The sequence below is a fragment of the Lepisma saccharinum genome, chromosome 10, assembly GCF_977018435.1.
Source record: "Lepisma saccharinum chromosome 10, izLepSacc3.1, whole genome shotgun sequence".
Taxonomy (NCBI): Eukaryota; Metazoa; Arthropoda; class Insecta; order Zygentoma; family Lepismatidae; genus Lepisma; species Lepisma saccharinum.
The window spans coordinates 25,539,213-25,556,638 of NC_139238.1; the positions used below are offsets into that span (position 1 = coordinate 25,539,213).

At 38.5% G+C, this 17,426-nt stretch overlaps 1 protein-coding gene across 1 annotated transcript in view; it reads right to left on the reverse strand.

Moving 5' to 3' along the window:
• Nucleotides 1–411: 411 nt before the first annotated feature.
• Nucleotides 412–17,426, reverse strand: part of Ir76b (Ionotropic receptor 76b) — a 198,921-nt gene continuing 181,906 nt past the window's right edge. Inside the window, exons 7-9 of the mRNA XM_083129665.1 lie at nucleotides 6,565–6,667; nucleotides 5,741–5,930; nucleotides 412–1,758 (exon numbers count right to left, since the gene is read on the reverse strand). Of these exons, the coding sequence (XP_082985791.1) occupies nucleotides 1,317–1,758; nucleotides 5,741–5,930; nucleotides 6,565–6,667 (735 nt within the window). The 3' untranslated portion in view covers nucleotides 412–1,316. The remainder of the gene's footprint in view (nucleotides 1,759–5,740; nucleotides 5,931–6,564; nucleotides 6,668–17,426) is intronic.

Genomic DNA, 17,426 nt, shown 5'->3' on the forward strand with positions numbered 1-17,426 from the left:
CAGACATTAAAATTATTGCACACAGCTAAGACTTAAGGTTAATTCATTCAATATTTGTCAACTACAATCTTTTAACATCTTATCTTTAACATAGAAAAATAAAATCCATTAATTTTTAAATCACTCACTTTGTACTTTACTGTTACAGAAATTTTCTGACAATAATTCGAACAATTGTGCTGTGAAAGATACAAACTACACATTGATAAATATCAATAATGCTCAATGATCATGTAAGAATGCAGATTACATGTTTCGATTGTATTTGTATTTAAATATCACAGAAAGCTTTTAGAAATACTTAAGAAAATTATATATTATCAATACAGTGATTATTTTACTCAAATGAACTATCAAATTTAAATTATGTGCTGGAACTGAACTTTTAATAATGCAAATACAAACCACAACTTTCTTTCTTTCAAATCTAGCTGCATGTACACCGCTGAAGCTTAAAAATAAAATATTGCATTGATGTGCTTAGTGAATAGTGATTTCATTATCACTGCAGTAATTTATAAAGCAATAAGTTTGGCTTTGCCATGCTGATTACTTGTGAATGATATTCAGCTTTATTTTCTCATGGTTTAATGCCCATAAATAATTTTATTGCTGAGGTTTTAAGAAAACACACAAACATGTTTTTAAAAGTGTTGCAATATTGTAAAATGATAAAAAAAGTTTTCAAAATTGAAAATGGATGAAAAATAAACACAAATTTTTCAGTAATTTACGTTTATGGCAATACATAAATAACGATACAAGAAAACTGATTTAAAACAGAGGTAAAATGTAACGGATTGTATCCAGGGTTTTTGCAATAAACTTTACAGAGATTACTGGCTAAATGGAAGTACTAATTATGACTAAGAAAGTGAGTAACATAATCAAGTAAAAGATGCGTTTCTTCATTGTTACTTTTCCTATACTCTGCCTCAGAAATCTCGAGGAAGGCCGCGCATAACGGTAGAGAAGGAGAGAAAGTGAGTGGACTGAACTAATCCGGGCGCACTAGTGCAAAGGACTTGTATGTAACTGCAGTTGCGTTGCCCCTACCATGCCCCCTCCTCCCGCAACCTTTTCCTCTCAGGCGTTCGTTGGTCGAGCACCCTCGCACTACTTGTGCAGATAACTTGTTTTCGTTCGCTTCCTCCATAGATTCCCGAGACAGAGTATAGCGTTTCATTCTGTTATGTATTTATATTATTGATTCTTACTTTGCAGTGTCAATAAATCCAGGTCTCTAGAAGGAGAAAATAGTGCAACCAAAAGAAGGCAAGTGTAAAAAGGCAACAGACACGCAACTCTTCTTATGCTTATCCCGAGTATTGAAACAGGAACGCGGAAGGAGTTCTGACTGGTATGAGACGCTTGTTCCCGTCGCTTCCGTTGATGACAAAGTAGTCCCTCCCGTTGATACTCTGTTTGGCCCTGAAGTCAGCCCCGCTCTCCAAATCCGCCCCCATCCCGTACACCATGTGGGACTTGGGGTTGAAGAGCATGTCCTCTTTGGAGTACGGTGGCGGTCCCTTGCCATCCTTCCCTTTGCAGTAGTTGATGATTCTTATGGTGAGCTCCCCTAGGAAGGCTATCAGCGCCGAGGCAAAGCCGCCACAGACCACGACGTAAGTGGTGAACAGATCGGAGTTCCTTAGCTTCCGCTCTTTCTGTCCTAGATTTAGAGGACAGATGCTCGGGCCTGGTAACATCTCGTGTAGTTTGAACTCCACTATTCCTGCCTCCATGAGCGACCTCAGTCTGTAAAATGCAAAAGTATTATCGTTTTCTAAATTCTAAATAGGCATGGCATATACCAGGTGTCCCAAATAAAAGTACACCCAACCCGAATATATGCCTATTAGATTTGTGATAATAATTTCTAACAATCGTATTGTTTATTGGATGGTAGTAGCACGGTAGGGAATATTGTTAATGTAGTTTTGGTTATTTACAGGTGAGAACAGGTCAAGGAAGAAGAAGGTGTACCTACAATTAAGATGGTGTTATAGAAAATAATTTTCGTCGTCGGGTCGTATGTAAGGCATACCTCCTTTAAGGTTTGTCAAGAAAAAGTGTATTCCAATAACCCTCGAACAATTGACGAACTTAGGGTTAACATCACATCAGCAATTGCAAACATAACACAGCATCAGCTGCAGAACACATTCCAAAATATGCTTAAAAGAACGGACCTGTGCGCAGATGGGACGAGGCCACTTCCAACATCTCCTGTAGTGGCATATGTAGATTTACACTGCAATGCATTGTGGTACATTTCCTTACATGTTGCATTTGTGTATAATAATATAACAACCCGTGGCTCTACAACCCATGAGGGCCTTGGTCTATCTCCCGACTGCCAGTCTCCCTCCCACAATCCTACCTAGAGGCGTGGAGATCTTCAACCAGTAATGGACTGACGTGTGGTCAGCACGTCGAACCCCCAGCCTTTATAGGAGATATCCGTGACCGGATTACGCTACTCACTCGTAGCTTCTCAATTTCCTCACGATGCCACCGGTCCTATACACAGAAATTTCAAATGGAACATCCCCATTCGTTTTACATATTTGGATTCCGTGTTGAAGAAGAAAAAATTTTTGTTTGAAAAATTTTGTAAAAAAATTGCAACCTTCGAACATTTATAAACATTTGGTAGTTTCAGATTCATTTTGTTCCCTTTATGTAAAAACAGTTTTGGTTTCCGTTGAGAACATTGCATAAACGAATTTTATTCAAAAAATGTGTGCAAAGAATTCGGCAAAAGAAAATTGTTTGCAATTTATGTTTATGTGCAACAATAAATACTATTAATTTGTTCCAACTCTTTGGTTTCAAGGAACAATTTCATATGAACAACAAAATTAAGTATGTTACTACAAATTAGTTATCATTTGAGGTACACAAATAAATGTTTAAAGGTGCAAATGTTCAAAATGATGACCGTTCTCTTCAATGCATTTCAAAACACGGTGTCTGAAGCTCCACACTGTTCGTCCCAAAATGTCAGGAGTGATAGAGGCACAAGCATCAATAATTCGTGCCACATGTTTTCTGGCGTTGTTGGAACTTCGTGGTAACACTTTTCTTTAAGTAGTCCCCAAAGGCAGAAATCAGGCGACGTGAGATCGGGTGAACGAGCTGACAAAGAAACGTGTCCTCCACGTTCTATCCATCGACCAGGAAACTTTGTGTCCAACATGGCTCGAGCCTGAATGGAGTAGTGAGTAGTGTATGAAATTGTTTCTTGAAACCAAAGAGTTGGAACAAATTAATAGTATTTATTGTTACACAAAAACATAAATTGCAAACAATTTTCTTTTGCCGAATTCTTTGCACATTTTTTGAATAAAATTCGTTTATGCGATGTTCTCAACGGAAACCAAAACCGTTATTACATAAAGGGAAAAAAATGAATCTGAAACTACCAAATGTTTATAAATGTACGAAGTTTGCAATTTTTTTGCACAATTTTTCAAACAAAAAGTTGTTCTTTTTCAACACGGAATCGAAATATGTAAACGAATGAGGGTGTTCCATTTGAAATTTCGAATTTACCCCCCACCCCCCCTTAAGGGGTGGGTGGCGGCGACGAAATTTTTGCGGCATTGACTTATCCCCTCAATAGTATCAAACTTTTATTCTGTGCAATTTTTCGATTGGATGCATTCTGCATGCGATATTCCATACTATCATTATAAATGGACCAGCCGGTATACGTATAACGAATCCAAACCCACCCCACAATCAACAATATCTCAGAATGGATCAAAACATTACTGTTGAAAATATTTTGAAAGTTATATTAATATCACACATACACACACATTTTTTTAAAAAACTAGATCCGATACCGATACTTGAAAATTGAGCGGCTCGTGAGTAAAACTCGTTAACTCGCAAAAGCATGAAACCGAGAAAAACGCAGGTGAAAGTTCGTCCATTGCATTGTGGCTTATTGGTTACCCAGCTGGTCACACGTGTTTCTGGCTATGACCGACTACTGAAGGAACTTCTTTCACTATTGTACAGCAACCGGAGACCGTGCAACAACTGCATTTAATGTTGACTCCATTTTGAACGGCATGTTTGATATCAAGTTTTACTCCCGAGCGGCTCAATTGTAACAATTAAAAGTTATTAAAATATTTATTAATATTAGTGGGCGAGTATTTCCCATAAGCATCAATTTATCAGAGATTTGTTTTAAAAAAATTAAAATGAAAAAAAGGACACAACAATATAAAAATACATATTATGTAATCACAAAATATATTTCTTTACCACAATAGCCCCGTCTACTTCGCTGCATTTTCTGTCACTAGGTGTAGTGCAGGTGTACCTCGGTGTCAGGCTGGTGCAAGAATATGACGTTCAACCAAGCAGACGAATAGCGATGTTCAAGTTCAGAATATTTAACAAATGCCTGTGTACTGCTTTAAACGGTAATTTGATTAGTTTGCACGCGTCACGTGACCATACACTACACATTACACCGTTCCAGAACGTAGTGCAAACGGAGCAGACACCAAGAGCGCTACTTGACACCAAATCAATGAAGTAGACGAGTCGGTGTTGCACCATGTAACCAACTAGACACGTGAGTGCAGAGAAAGTAAAGAAGGGCAGTGAACTAGAGTTGAAGTGTGCTTGATTGTGTGTGCACAGTGGCTCAGGAATGGGTCTATATTAAACCCTAAATCTCTGGATCTGAATTAAACCCCTTGTATACCGTCAAATAATTTAACCAATACAAGATGTAGCTATAACAACATTAAGCCTTGTTTCCATTATATGAGAAACTCAATATGCTGACCAAGGCAGAAATTTATTTTATTATAAAACATAAACTAAACGTAACGTTTCAACCTTCTGGCAAGGTCTTCTTCAGACTCTGCACCAAGTACAAATGTAACAAGGTACAAAACAGAACGATATATACACAAACATTTCTCCCCTCCAGACTATTACAAAGACACAATGAACTGGAATGGGGGACTGAAGATAAACAAAGAATGGAAGAAGGTGTTAGAAAGAGTGGAAAGGACAAGAGAGAAAGAGGAGAGGAGAAGGGAGAAAAATGTTTAGCCTTTTAGGTGAAAGTACAGTTGACAAGAGAAAGCCACCTGCTATAATGTTCCAGAACAACTTTCTAATAGTCTGGAGGGGGAGTAATGTTTGTGTATATACATCGTCCTGTTTTGTACCTTGTTACATTTGTACTTGGTGCAGAGTCTGAAGAAGACCTTGGTAGAAGGTTGAAACATTACGTTTAGTTTATGTTTTATAATAAAATAAATTTCTGCCTTGGTCAGCATATTGACTTTTTCAAGATGTACCTGTTCAAGCTGTACTTCTCAACTTCTGTCTGCGTAAGGCTAGAAAACAGTTCCAAATAAGCCATACTATGTTTGAAATAATTGTAGGGAAAAGAAGTGCTCTACGTACAAAAGAATATAGAGGGACTTATTTAAGGGGTAAAAATATAGCAGGTAATCAATTGAAATTTAAAAACTAGATACAGTTCTTTGAAAGATTATTAACATAGTATTTTTGCAAAGCAAGGTTTCCGAAGTCACTTAATAAGTATAGACAAGGTTATAGTAGGAAATCTGAAGGTTAGTAGGTGCCGTGTATGTGAGTCTATTTCTTTACATCTTGTGATGAAGATATATCTTCACATTTACTTCTTCTCATGCGCTACCAATAAGTTCTTGCAGCTACTAGTGCTACTACTTACATCGGATTGAACAGCGGTGGTAGATCGCTGCCTTTCGGATAGGCGAACGCAAGCGGCTTGCTCATGAAAGGTTTTGGAGTCGCCACAAAGGTACATCTCTTCGTCTCTGTTATGTTGTTCCTGGTTTTATTTAGGTAGTCTCTCCACAGAAGGTCCTGGATGATCCGGTTCTCCCTAAAGAACACTCTTCCTGTGGACATAAATTAACATATTTACAGTTTCTTTCGAAGCAGCATGTTAACAAAAACATTCAATAAGAGTATGTCGATATTTCGTCCATTGAGAATGTGAAAGTTCCAACTCCAAATTGTAAACAAATCGAGATATTCTGGCGGTGGTCTCTTTAGGATGCAACTGTTTCATCTCTGCTATCGTCTGATATATTGAGAGTGTTTCTGGTTCGACTACAAAATTCGGAAGCAGCCACGAGAATGCAAACTCCAACAGCCAATGAAACCTTAACGACAATTTCCCTCAACCAACCACAAACCACTTGCAATCTAACATCAGTGGACTTCCGTTCTTACTTTTCTTGTTAATAGACAAACATTTTGGATAATAGTGAAGTCAAAGTAGTTGATTGATTGCATTCATTTATTTTACTTTGCTATTGAATGACAAATTTATAATGAAATTGTTTCATCTCCAATACAGAACAACTAATCTTATTTTTAAAATGTAGTGTTCTATCTGATAGATATAACACTTGTACTCTGAAATCAAAGATAGTGTTGGGTGCAATTGAATGAATAAAAATTTAAAAATAAAAATGAGAACGTTAAAATATAGACACTGTTAAGGTCTATATCCACCAAACAGCTTACCTTTCTTGAAAATTTCATACGTCATAAGGTCTGGATCAGATTTGTCTGAGAACATTCCGTATCTGGCCAAGGACACATTCAGGTAGTCAAATGCAGGCTCTGACTGGAAGAGACAGAATAGAAAGTTAATAACAAATTCGTAAATAATTCTGAAATAGGATACATCTAAAAATAATACATTCTCACTGATTAGCATAATGGTTATGCTTGTTAAGATATCGTCCGTAATGGAGGAGTTTGGAAAGAAGAAACGACAAAGTGAAATAGAGGGTAGACCTGAGGTCACTAGTTTGTATCTTATATTTTAAAGTAATTCCTTAAACAATAGATTTTTTGGTATGTATGTATGTGTATTTTTGTATTCACATAAATATATATAATTAATAGTGATTTTTTTATAACCTTGAAATACCAAGCAGCATGTGTGAATTTTTTGTTACTAATTAGGGCCGTACCACTGTACATCCTGAACGGTGCATGCTACGTTGAAAATTCAAGCACTTTAGATTGAAATTCACTTACTTCCACCAACTTTCCCCTCTTTTCATTTTTCGCTATGTGCACTAATATCGAAGTTGCCTATCAAACTGAACTTTTGAGTCACCTTTTTTTATAATAAAACGGGATTTAAACATCATATTCATGTATGTTAATTCAAACAATATTGCATTTGATTTCTGTTAGATTTTTACTTTTGAATATTATGAATTTTTCTATGAAAATCTGTTATCATCCATCACCTAACCTATCATATCTTACCCTAACCTAAATCTATCATAACTCCGGATCCCATTGGCGTCCCATTTTTAAATTTTGCATAGCCTACTTATTGATTAGTAGTGTATGTATGACATGTAATTTTTTTGAAAAAAATTAAAAGACCCATTTTTGAGAAAATGTCTACGAAAGTTTTCTTAATACCACCTTCAATTGTTTGTTTTAACCTGGCATATACATGCTATATCTCGTGTGAAAAATCCCTTCAAGACCTTTCGAACGCATATTACAATCCAAAATTAACAAGATGTTCGAAAAAATGGTCAAAATCGCAGTTTGCAACACTGTAATTTCGGAAATACAAAAGATATGGATGTGCAAAGTTGCGTATTTTCTTACCTCAAGTGACCCTTCCAGTATGCCAAATTTGAAATGAATCAAAATATGTGAGGTTGAAAAGTACCCCTTCACTTGTTGATTTCAAATTGAATGCCCCAATGGTTTGATTTTTTTTAGATATACACAGCAAAGTAAATGCATTAGTTGAAACAAAAAATGCATAAGGTCTCCAGGTAAGACTAAATATTCACCTTCATCATCGAGAAAGATCCATGATGATGGTGCATCAAAGAACGCATCTGTTGATGCATTAAAGTACAGCTCGATATAGAGAGAAATACTCACTTGCATCCTATCATGTACTTTGACGTTACATACACGAAAGATTACAAAAATGCATCAAACTATAAATCTTATTCCTGGCAATAGTCAAAAAACACACTTGTGTGCGTCTATGGATGCGTTTCTGTTGCTTCAAATAGATTTGATTTAGTTTTCTATGTGTAGGAGGCTATATGCACAAACGAAACTTTTGGGAGGCAGGAGTTGATACTAAAACCAACATTTTTGAATAGCTACATCTTGAGTCAGTTAAATTATTTGAGGGTACACAATGGGTATAATTCAGATCCAGTGATTTAGGGGTACTATGTACCTCCTCCCCCCAAAACTGTGGGGATACAATGTACTTACTACCTCAGTATCACCCATTCCTGCACCAATGGACACACACAATCAAGCAAACTTGAACATAATGTGTGCACATGATGAGGAAAAACTATTCTTGGTTTCAAAGTAATGGTTTCAGCTATTAGCCTACTAACTATCGTAACAAAGCGTAAGGGTGTGCATTTTCTAGAAGCTTCAAAGCTTCAACCTGACCAAGGGTCATTCACTTATTTGTACCAGCCAGTTACTTCTCCTAGGTATGTAAAATATGCAAAGTCAAGTGCAAACAGACTTCCTGGAGTACAGGTAAACAGGCAGTAATTCTGCTAAGGGAATAGGAAGGGAATACTTGACGAATCGGCGTGCAGGAAGTCTCCACTGGCAACAGGGACAGAGGAGAATAGTAGAAGGATCAGCCTTTGGATTCTGGCAGAATAGTCAACAGCTCTTCGATTTTGGCTGCCAACAAAGTCAGTGTTGCTGACGCACACTGACAAGCCAGGCTTAGTACAGGTTTACACTTCGTTTTCAATTCGATCTTCACACTTCACGTTAGAGAGGTAATTATCCTAACTTCACATGTATGATTCAGGTTCGAAGGTTTTAAAATCCAAGTGTTAAATGTTTGCCTTTTCTAGTTGTTTATTGGTGTATCTTGTTTCTTTAGTCATTAGAACCTCTTCCTCTTCACCACCGAGTTCACTATGAGCAGCAAGTTGCTCTACCATCAATGAATGATGATTAGTGAGCTACATTTCCAATACGATCCCCCATACGTAAGGGTATGATACGCTATTGAAACGAGAAACGTGTCCCCTATCTTCGAGTTTAACAAGAACCTGTGCTGCACGTGACATCGCGTGAGCAACGCATAACCCCACGTGAAGTTGTGTACACAATCAATGAACGATGAGGTCTTGGCTGCTGTGGTATGGGGAGGGATTTCAGGAAAAGACTTATGTGAATTAAAATACCTACTGAATAAATAAAATGTGCGTGGGTGATGAGCCTTCAGTTCAAACCGATCCTTTAAAATTTGCTTCCGTTTTGCAAAGGGCCATTAGGGAAGATGGGCAACCTTCATTACCTCACAAAACAAATAAGAATGTGAAACGAAGATCGATAACAGATAACACTGTTATTCACATTAAGAACAATTTTCTTGCACTTTTGTTTCACAACACGCGAAACGTTCTGCTTATTAACATTATTTATTTGTTAGCAATTTCTGAAGTATACTCGTCACGTTTGCAAGTAGTTAGTTGTTTGAAGACGCAGATGGTTCTGCAAACAAAAGATGAATCATTCATTGACAGAGATAATCTGTTGCGTCCATCCTTTTTTCAAGCATTTGAAACCTTATTTGATCGATTGATCTGGTTTATTTTTCTTCGCTTTTCTGCCACTTTTGGCTAATTGCGAAGCCGAGGATGAGTGACGATGTGATGAAGGAACAGCTATGCCCAGGCCGGGATTCGAACCCGTAAACGCTGGCGTTGTAGCATGCTGTGCTAACCACTCCGCCACGGAGGTCGGCGAACCCTTATTAGCAGGGCTCGAAATGGGAATTTTCACGAAACGGAACGCCGTTTAGGTCCTTTCGATCCCTGCTTATTTGTATAACACTAGAGGAATAAAATAAAATAATATATAAGAGAATCGACAACCTCCCCAAACGCACGCACACGCGCACACACAGAGCGACAGAGAGTGAGAGAAAGACAGAGAGAGAGAGAGAGAGAGAGATACACAGAGAGAGAGAGATACACAGAGAGAGAGAGATACACAGAGAGAGAGAGATACACAGAGAGAGAGACAGACAGACAAGAGAGAGAGTGAGAGAAAGACAGAGAGAGAGAGTGAGAAAAAGACAGAGAGAGAGAGAGAGAGTGACAGACAGACAGAGAGTGAGAGAGACGACAGACAGACAAGAGAGAGAGAGGGAGAAAGAGAGAGAGAGAGAGAGAGACAGAGGGAGGGAGAGAGAGAGAGAGAGACGGACAGACAGATAGAGACAGAGAGAAAGAGAGAGAGAGAGACGGACAGACAGACAGAGACAGAGAGAGAGAGAGACAGACAGACAGAGAGAAAAAGAGTGACAGACAGACAGAGAGAGAGAGAGAAATTAAGTAAATTAAGTTTTAGGGAGATAGAGAGCTCTCTCACAGGCAAGATGTGGCAGGTTCCAAAAGGCGATGAAATTCGATCCCTCAGTCACAAGTGTTAGCCTACTAACAATAAAAAAGAATCAATTTTTTATTCTTTCCTACTTCATTTTATGGACACTCAATGCCACGGTTATTGGACAGAAGTGATCAATATCATACCACAAACACAGCACGACTATGGCGATCGATAAACCTAAAGTTAATGGCAGCACGCGCCTGACATCTGACGGGCATTTATGTAACTTGTCACTCTGAATGACATAAAAAAAGCTCGGAAAGAAACTTTGGCAAAATGTTGTGACAAGAGTGAGAAAAATAATGCTTTAAGGTTGTTGTTCGTGTTTTCAGACACATGGCGTAAGAAAGAATCTGAAAAGTTGTACCAGTACTTTGTAAAATAGAACGTTTCGTTCAATCACAAGACATGCTTCGCCTTGTACACCTGGTAATATCTTATTACGAGGGTAATGGAGGGTGTGTTTCAAGGTGACACTTGTGACGCCATAAATATGGAGGAACAAGTAAACTTTATTTCCCTTTATTCTCGGCGTAACATTCTTCTAGCGCATGGAGCAATAATAAAAGTGCCATAAACTTACGATTCTTGGATATATTTCGAAATATGCAGAAATATTCATGCACCTTGCACACTAACGGTTTTGTAATGTACAGAGAGAGAAATTGACAAGTGTAAAGCGTTGTTCGCCGAGAGAAAGTGGAGAATCGAAGGTTTGTGGCGTTGTGCCAATGCCTTGTGGTACCGGGCCAATGTACGCCCCCTTCCCACCTAATGAAAGATTAAATATATCTCTTCCGCGTCAAGTGAATTGTCCTAACTTTAACTGGGGTACGTTTAAGGACCGGTATCTTGAAATACATTACCGATTTCGCCCAAATGCAATACCAGTTCAGTGAATCAATTAGTGTCGGGTAAAAGTTTAAGAACACGCCGAAAATACGACCAACAGTGTTCTGCTCTTGTACTTTCTGTCAAAGAGTCAATATCGGCACTGCATATAACAGAGAATGACAAGAGAACGGTCTTGTTGCAGTATAATGTGTGGTGTATGCAGTGGCGGCTCGTGGTCTGGCTCTATGGGTGTGCACTTCAGTCACGCTTCCAGAAGTGTTATATCACCCCTGTGAAATACTCACACCCGTTTTTGCATACATAATGATGCTTAATATATTGGCAACCCAAATTTTGATCACCTGTCACTGAAAATGAGGCTATGACAGAGTTAAATTTCATAATTTTTTTAACACGGATTTTTTTACAAATTTAAAATATTTCGGAAATTATCCATCCAATCACGAGAAGAGCAATGTTATTGTGCAACATGTAATTCAGCATTCGATAACCTGACCCAATCACTCAAAATATAGAAATACCGATCTACAATATCAATACTATTGTCGATTTGCAAAATATTTTCTTAAAAACTTTCTCCCCCGCTCTGCTGATATTAATGAACAAGGAGAATAATAACATTGGCGTACACCAAAGAAGCCCATCCAACTATCCCATGGAGGAAATCAGTTGTAATCTATGTAGCTGTTGTTTATTTCTAATGACAGACTGATCATACCAAGCAAATCAAGCGAAATCAAGAGAATAATAAATGTTAAAGGAAATAACAGTACCCACTAAGTTCGCACTGCCCTGCTTCGTAATTGTACTTCAGAATTTTCCTTCCCTTCCGCCGTATCCATATATTACTGCAGTTGCTACAGGCTTTGTAGCTAACTTCCCTCCAAAAATTTAATAACGTTAAGTCTGCTTTCGCTATGTACAGTTTACCTATTCATCATAAAATCAAACACTTTGCACTGAAACAGGAACGACCTTTTGACAGCGTTAAACAATTTTGTAACGCAGTAACAGCCACACAATGCAAAACAGCTGACTATTTGATGCACGCTCCCTCCCCGCGGGTTGACAATTCGGCTACTGCGCCACAGAAACCATTTATTTTGGCCAAGATGCACGAAGCAAAGGCATGCTTAAAACACCCGTTTTGGTTTCAGTGGCTCTCCTCCCCTTCTTTCCTTTCCCTGTTATGCTCGGGACAATATACCATCGAAATTTCCCTTTTCTAAAAAAAAAAAATCCCTCAATTTGCGATGATGTATGGGTTGCATCGACTCCGTCACACGATCTCCAATGGAATTGGTTTGCAACACTTCATTTGCTCGCACACCGATCGCTGCGTTCCCGGCTTTCCTAAATGATGCAACCTCCCCTCACACGGCGCTCAAGCCAAAAGACCCAATCAGCGTCCTCCACGCGACTTCTGCAACAGCGTCATAGGGAGCGAAACTACCATTGTGTTCAGCCCTGATCGCGGCCTGGTCTACGCGAGTTGATATCACGGATCGTCGACTTCTCCACCATCTCTCTTGGAGGAGCGGCGTGGGAACACTTGCTGTTTCGAAGGAGATAGAGTTCAATAAATAAGTATAACAATAATGATTTGCATTACAGATTTATTTGGGTGTGCACGTGCGAATGTGCGATTAGGCATGATCACGTTGTGTGTGCAAACTAATAAAATGAACGCTTAATGCAGCAGACAGGCATTTGTTGAATCTTCTGAACTTGAACACCGCTTAACCCCGGTGTCAAGCTAGACGAATCTTCAGTCCCTGAAGATGAGAGAGACGTTAGCTTTCGAAAGCTCGGAAGCCTATCCGGAAATCACCTGGTTTGATACCTGAGAAAACACAATTTATTCATTGCGATTGTGTGACCAATTTATTCTGCAACCACATAGGTGTGTAATACAACAAGGCAAGCTCATAAAATGCCCGAGTGTTAAATTTCCTGAAGAATGAAGTGAGAATTGGACTTCTCATAAAAAAATAGTTAAAAGAAAAAAAACCGCCCTGGCAAGGATATTAATGTAAAATAATATTTATTGAATATCAAAAAAAGGATATTAGATCCAGATGACAGGAAATAAAATTCCTGGTAATATGTTATGCATATTATTATAAGTCGTAATCAATATTGCATCAATCTTCTTTGGTACTGACATTCAAAGTCTATGATCCCAATATAATCCAATAAGTTCGTCGGAAATTAATAACCATCTGTTAAACAACAAATATATTTTCATTACTTAATTTTAGCTATTTTATTATTTTAATTATTTAATTTTAGTACTTAGTAAGTCTTTCGGGGGGGGAGGGGTCCAGACCCCCAGGATCCCGCCGTAAATACGTCCTTGACAAGACTGGGGGATGTGAAAATACATTTTGTGGAAATACAAGTTCGTGCACGGCAGAAATAACACATAGTGGTACCACTTATTTGCTTAATGTCCTTCCATCTGAGGAGAAGTAGAGGTTGGTAGCTGATCGAGCGCATGGAATCAATCACTCATATGTGTCCCATTGATCCCTGTACGTATCCCACGGGTGCAATTGTATTTGCAATCGACAAATTGATGTTTATAAGAAAGGCGCCTGCACGCATTACAGAATTGCATGTTATGTCGTGGGGTAATAGCTCTTGGTGTCCCATGACAACCTTCTAGTATCGATTATCTGCTTCAAGGGCGAAATAGATAAAGCAGAAATACAGTGTTTGACCAGGATGGGGACACCTGTTCTGACACTTAATTCACGTATGCTTTCTATTTTCTAAATGTTTTTTTTAGAGGTGTACCCACACGAAGAAATATATTGATTGATTTGGTTCATTTTACTTCGCTTTTCTGCCACCTTCTGATAATTGCAAAGATGATGATATGATGAAATTGATGAAGGGACACTCACAAAACACCTAAGGCGCCGCCGGGATTCGAACCCGGAACGGTTGAAAATTCGACGACAGAGCCAGAGTTTTCTTTTTTCTTGGTCAAGCTGTAGGAATATTTTGGCTCAAATAGTTGCAGTTGTTATTGTAGTCGGGTGACTTGTCTCTGTTCACTCCACAACTCGTAAAGTAGCTACTGCATGTAGTACATCAATTTTGATGGTGTGTACTACTGCTGAGCTCATATAACTTTGAACTAGGGTTGTTAAAGGTTCATAAACCTTGTTTTCCGAATCAGTTTAAATAGGGTGCCAGTTCCGTATTGAAATGAGACAATAGGTGGGTTTCATGTGACGTCAGGATTCGCACCGCCGCCATGTTTGCGGCAAAGCTGTTTGTCGTCTGCAAGTAAATACCCACCACGCAGCGTTCGTTACACCTGCGCCAAGTGCACGTTTGTTGTTAGTACTGTGTAAATTGTTAGTAACATTGCATAAAAATGCAACGAAAAGGCCAACTCTAGTTCACCTGTGCTTATTGACTTGAACCAGCTACATGGAATCGGTTTGTTTTCGTATTTATTAGTGGTTCGGATTCTGCTTGAAATATTTACATCCAGTAAGTAACCTATTTTTCCCGCTCGGGATGGGAGAAAGTGGTCATAGACGACAGATTAACTGAAAATTCCAAGACTCGAGCCATTATCTTCTGTGTTTCCTTTTAACATTTGTTCAAGCGGAGTAATTTGAAATGTTGAGTTGTTCAAAAACAGTAATTTCACTCCTGGCTTTAACAATTTGGGATATTCAGGCTTCAGTGACGGAGTGGTTAGCACAACGCACTACGATGCTAGGGGTACCGGATTCGAATCTCGGCCTTGGCATGACTGATCTTAACGACTAGCCAAATATAGCAGAAAAACGAAGTAAAATAAACCAAATAAATCAATCAATTTGAGATACTTTGATATATCCTTAACATGTTTTAACCAAGCAATGCATTTTTCTGACAGTATGCAAAACATACTACCGGCACCTTTTCTCATGAATAGGATAACAACTAATAACAGTTTATGTTAATGAATGAAATATAAATAATCAAGTACAAACGTGCGATTATGAAGATGAATTTAATTTTGAATGCTATCATTTTTATCGTCAAACTTATCAACACCTTTCTAACAAATAAAACAATAACAAGAAAACGCTACTTGCAAGTAAGATAAAAAAGAACACCAGTTCAATCTATTTGCACTAAAAGTCACAGAGAAATTACCTGAAAATAAATGTTCACCACACCGCTCTGTACTGTTTGTTTTGTTCATTAATGTTGGCACGATTTATTCTCGCCATGTCGGCGTATTCTCAGGCCCGGATTTCCCAATAGGCCTCATAGGCTCGGGCCTAGAGCGACACTTTGGTAGGGGCGGCACGATTGTTTGTTTTAAATTTATAAGGAATACCTAATTCTCGGATTGCCTCTCTTTTTCTCCGGACACACGAATGGAATGACTTAATGTAGTTGTATTGTAAATATAAGTTAACGAAGATTATTTCTTAAGAGAGATAGGGTAACAGGGCTCGGAACTAGTTTACTAATTTGTTATTTTAATTACCGATGTTGTTGTTTCGAATGTACAGTATTGTGCTAAGCCGGGTCGGCGATTGCGGCAAGAACGTGGAGCCTGCCGCTTGCTTTTGAAAGACAACACCGGCTTGGCTGCGTTCCAGGAACGCCGTTCCTTGTTACTGCCGGCATTGGCCGCATACAAAAGCATGTGATTCGCCTTGAATTGTTGAGAATTAAACTGTCGGCGCAAGCATTATTAACGGGGTTTCGCATTGTACTATTCTACTGTTAGTTGCTCGAGAATATTATACAAGAAGTAGGTGGTGTGTCGCGTCTCGCGTGTGTCAGTGTCCGACGTGCGTTTGTTGGGGTACGTTTTAAACGTCATTACGCTCATTATAAGTGATCAAAGAGTAAGACTCAGTGGGTCACAATACCAAAAGAGAAAAGCGGAGAAAGATGAAAAGCAGGAAGCATTTCTGAAGAAGGTTCCGAAAATCAGTTCATTTTTATACAGAAATGTAATCAGGAAAGAAGTGAGGAAAGGGCCGTTGATGAGCCCAGTGTGTGTTCTGTCCTATCACTTAAATGAAGTAAAAATAAAAGTCTTCTCTGAAAAACAAGGTAAATGTTAAAATATAATTTATATAATTTATGTCACATCGCTTTCTTACAATTTCTGTATGGAACTATCATTTAATTAATACTGCATGCCGTTAATAGTAAAAATAGTAATACAGAAAATATATTTTTTTTATTCTTGATAAACGGTATTGGGGCGGCAGAGCTTGTTTGGCCTAGGGGCGGCAAAGAGGTAAATCCGGCCTTGCGTATTCTAATCAACAATCGGAAAATTCTGTGCCGTGAATTGCACCTTCTGTTCTTTCTTGGAAAATTCTAGGATAAACGTGAGTGCATGTTAGACCTAAACAACCTAATATTGCATAAAGTATACCATCCTAAACAAGGTTCAAATCTCTCGCCCGCCTGCTTGAATTCCGAATGTTTGCCAGAACCCGCCACAATCATGGCTGCTCGATCCCACAATGCAACAGTTTGTGACGTAGGTGAAACACACCTATACGCAACTTGGACCAAATTTAAATTGTGCGAGAAGAAAAGGTTCCGATCTTTAACAATACCAGGGTTGTTAAAGTTCCGGGATTTGTAAATAGCTTCAATTCCCATTCGGGAGATAAAATCAACAAGTGTAAATGGGTTGAAAATGTTTGAAAATTGCAATAATTAAAAAGTTGTTGAAAATATTGATTAATGTTAGTGGGTGGAGGGATACATTCCCGCTGGAGTAGTGGTAACGTCGTCGCCTTGTAATGAAAGGGTTCGTGGCAGGTGGAGGCAGTGGGTTCAGACCCACTATAAACTGTACGTTCAGTCCCAATTAGCCTTTATGTGCATAAAGAGGACTTAAAAACAAACTGAAACAAATATTAGTGAGCGGGTACACAGAAAAACGGATTAATTTTATCTTGTGGGATGTTATTTTTTTAAAGCTACAGCAGACGATTACTGCCAAAACAGTTTCCTTCTTCATAAAAAGTAGTTAAGAAATGTTCTCAAATATCTCACAACATTTATTGTGCTCTTCTTACAGAACATTAGTTTAAAAGTATGAAGCGCAA